Source organism: Haplochromis burtoni, unplaced genomic scaffold, assembly GCF_018398535.1.
Source record: "Haplochromis burtoni strain Fernald_Lab_line unplaced genomic scaffold, NCSU_Asbu1 Contig_572, whole genome shotgun sequence".
NCBI lineage: Eukaryota > Metazoa > Chordata > Actinopteri > Cichliformes > Cichlidae > Haplochromis > Haplochromis burtoni.
This window is the reverse complement of record NW_024582933.1, coordinates 261,209-263,239: the sequence shown is the minus strand read 5'-3', so window position 1 is coordinate 263,239 and position 2,031 is coordinate 261,209. Positions and strand designations below refer to the sequence as shown.

General features: G+C 36.3%; 1 protein-coding gene across 1 annotated transcript in view; it reads left to right on the top strand.

The window, feature by feature from the left end:
- The window catches only part of LOC102311459 (cytochrome P450 2J2), a 5,057-nt gene extending 3,063 nt beyond the window's left edge, over positions 1 to 1,994 (top strand). Inside the window, exons 5-8 of the mRNA XM_014329485.2 lie at positions 438 to 614; positions 706 to 844; positions 1,103 to 1,290; positions 1,740 to 1,994. Coding sequence (XP_014184971.1) covers positions 438 to 614; positions 706 to 844; positions 1,103 to 1,290; positions 1,740 to 1,925 — 690 coding nt within the window. The 3' untranslated portion in view covers positions 1,926 to 1,994. The remainder of the gene's footprint in view (positions 1 to 437; positions 615 to 705; positions 845 to 1,102; positions 1,291 to 1,739) is intronic.
- The last annotated feature ends 37 nt before the right edge of the window (positions 1,995 to 2,031 follow it).

The window sequence follows — 2,031 nt, the reverse complement described above, 5'->3', positions numbered from 1 at the left end:
TCTTTTGTGACCTCCTGGGTGATCAGTGGTGCACTCTTTAAGTCATTTTGGTAGGCCGACCACTCCTATGAAGGTTCACTACTGTTCCAAGTTTTCTTCATTTGTGGATAAGGGCTCTGATCTTTTTTGTGGAGTCCCAGCGACTTAGAAATGTCTTTATAAGCCGTTCTCAGGTGCTTTAAGATCTTTTAGCCTCCTTTACTTTGTCAGACAGGTTCTATTTAAGTGATTTAAAAGGTCTTTACAAAAAATGGGATTAATCATAGTCAATTCATGATTTAACAATCTCTTGTTTACTTTTTCACATAGGGACATACAGTAATGTGGATCTCTCTTTGAAAGCTAATTAATTTAGTACATTTTTATTAAATAAATAGAAATGTCATAGATATATCCACGTTGTCTGACAAGTTAGTGACTGTCCTCCTGCGCTGTAGATGTACAACGCAATGCCCTGGCTGATGAAGTGGGTGCCCGGACCTCACCAGAAGACATTTACTCTGGTCAAGAATATAAATAATTACATAGAAAACAGGATCAGTGAACACAAAGAAGACTTTAACCCATCATCTCCGAGAGACTACATCGACTCCTTTCTTATAGAAATGGAAAAGGTGAGTGTTGTCCTGCATCTCTGCTGTTTTTGTTCTTTTTACATTTTTAATGAAATGTCATCAGATTTTTTTTCATCTTTGCCTCTAACAGAATGAAGGCAATGATTCAAGTTTTGATCTCAGTAGTTTGAATGCTTGCACCCTTGACCTCTTTGGTGCTGGAACTGAAACTACTACCACTACTTTATACTGGGGCCTTCTGTATATGATCCACTATCCTGTCATACAAGGTTTGTGACTGAGTAATAGTCACTATGACTACATATTCTGCAAGTATCTCAACTTTATAATGACAGCGGCCTCTTATAGGTCAGCCATTTATATAAAAATTGATGGTTTCTGATGTGACATTGTAATGTGTGTCTCTGTTTAATTTTGACTCTGGATTGGGTTTTCTCTCAAGTCTATTTTATATATTTACGTAGATTTGAATTATTTTCTCAACTTTAAAAATCTCGACGTAGACTCACATTATTAACTGTGTACAGAAAAAGTCCAGGCTGAGATCGATGCTGTGATTGGTTCATCCAGACAGCCCTCTATGAGTGACAGAGAAAACATGCCTTATACCAATGCGGTTATTCATGAGATCCAGAGAATGGGCAACATCCTCCCACTGAGTTTGTCACACATGACAAACAAGGATACAATACTGGATAAGTACACAATCCCAAAGGTACTCATGCTAAGAATTATTTTACCAAAGCCTTTTGCTTGTTTTTCTGGTTTCTGGTCACATAGCTACTGAATAACTCACTAAATTCAGCAATGTTTTTTTTTTCTTTCAGTCACTTTAAAGCATAGATAAACTCAGAAAGACAGTTTTTGCGCAATATTTATGATGGAAATATCTTAATTAATTGCAGTGGGCTAATGGTTAAACATAAAAAACAACCACTGCATTTTGGTGCATCTGTTGTTAAATAACAAGTGTTTTACAACTCATAATACGATACAACACATTTAGTAGCTCTTTTGGAATATCCAAATATTAATTGCTCAACATATGTAATGATAATTCGTTTCTCTATCAGCTGATTTTCCATCTAACCTGTTTAATTATTTTGTTCTTAAAAGTTGAGATAATTTTTAAACAAACACAAATTAACTTACCTGTTTCTTCAGGGCACCATGATCCTGGCTTTATTGCACTCTGTACTCAATGATGAGTCAATGTGGGAAACTCCACATTCCTTCAACCCTCAACACTTTTTGGACCAGGATGGTAACTTTAGGAAGAGAGAAGCCTTTATGCCTTTTTCTGCAGGTATGTCAAGAGGGCAGTTTATCTCAGTGAACGTATTCTGTTAATGAATATGTAGGCAAACAACAAGAGAGGTGTTTGAGCAAGATATGGTAAAAGAAGTGTTACATGTTTCTGCTTGCTGTTAACTGTTCGTGAGCACCGACTTATATC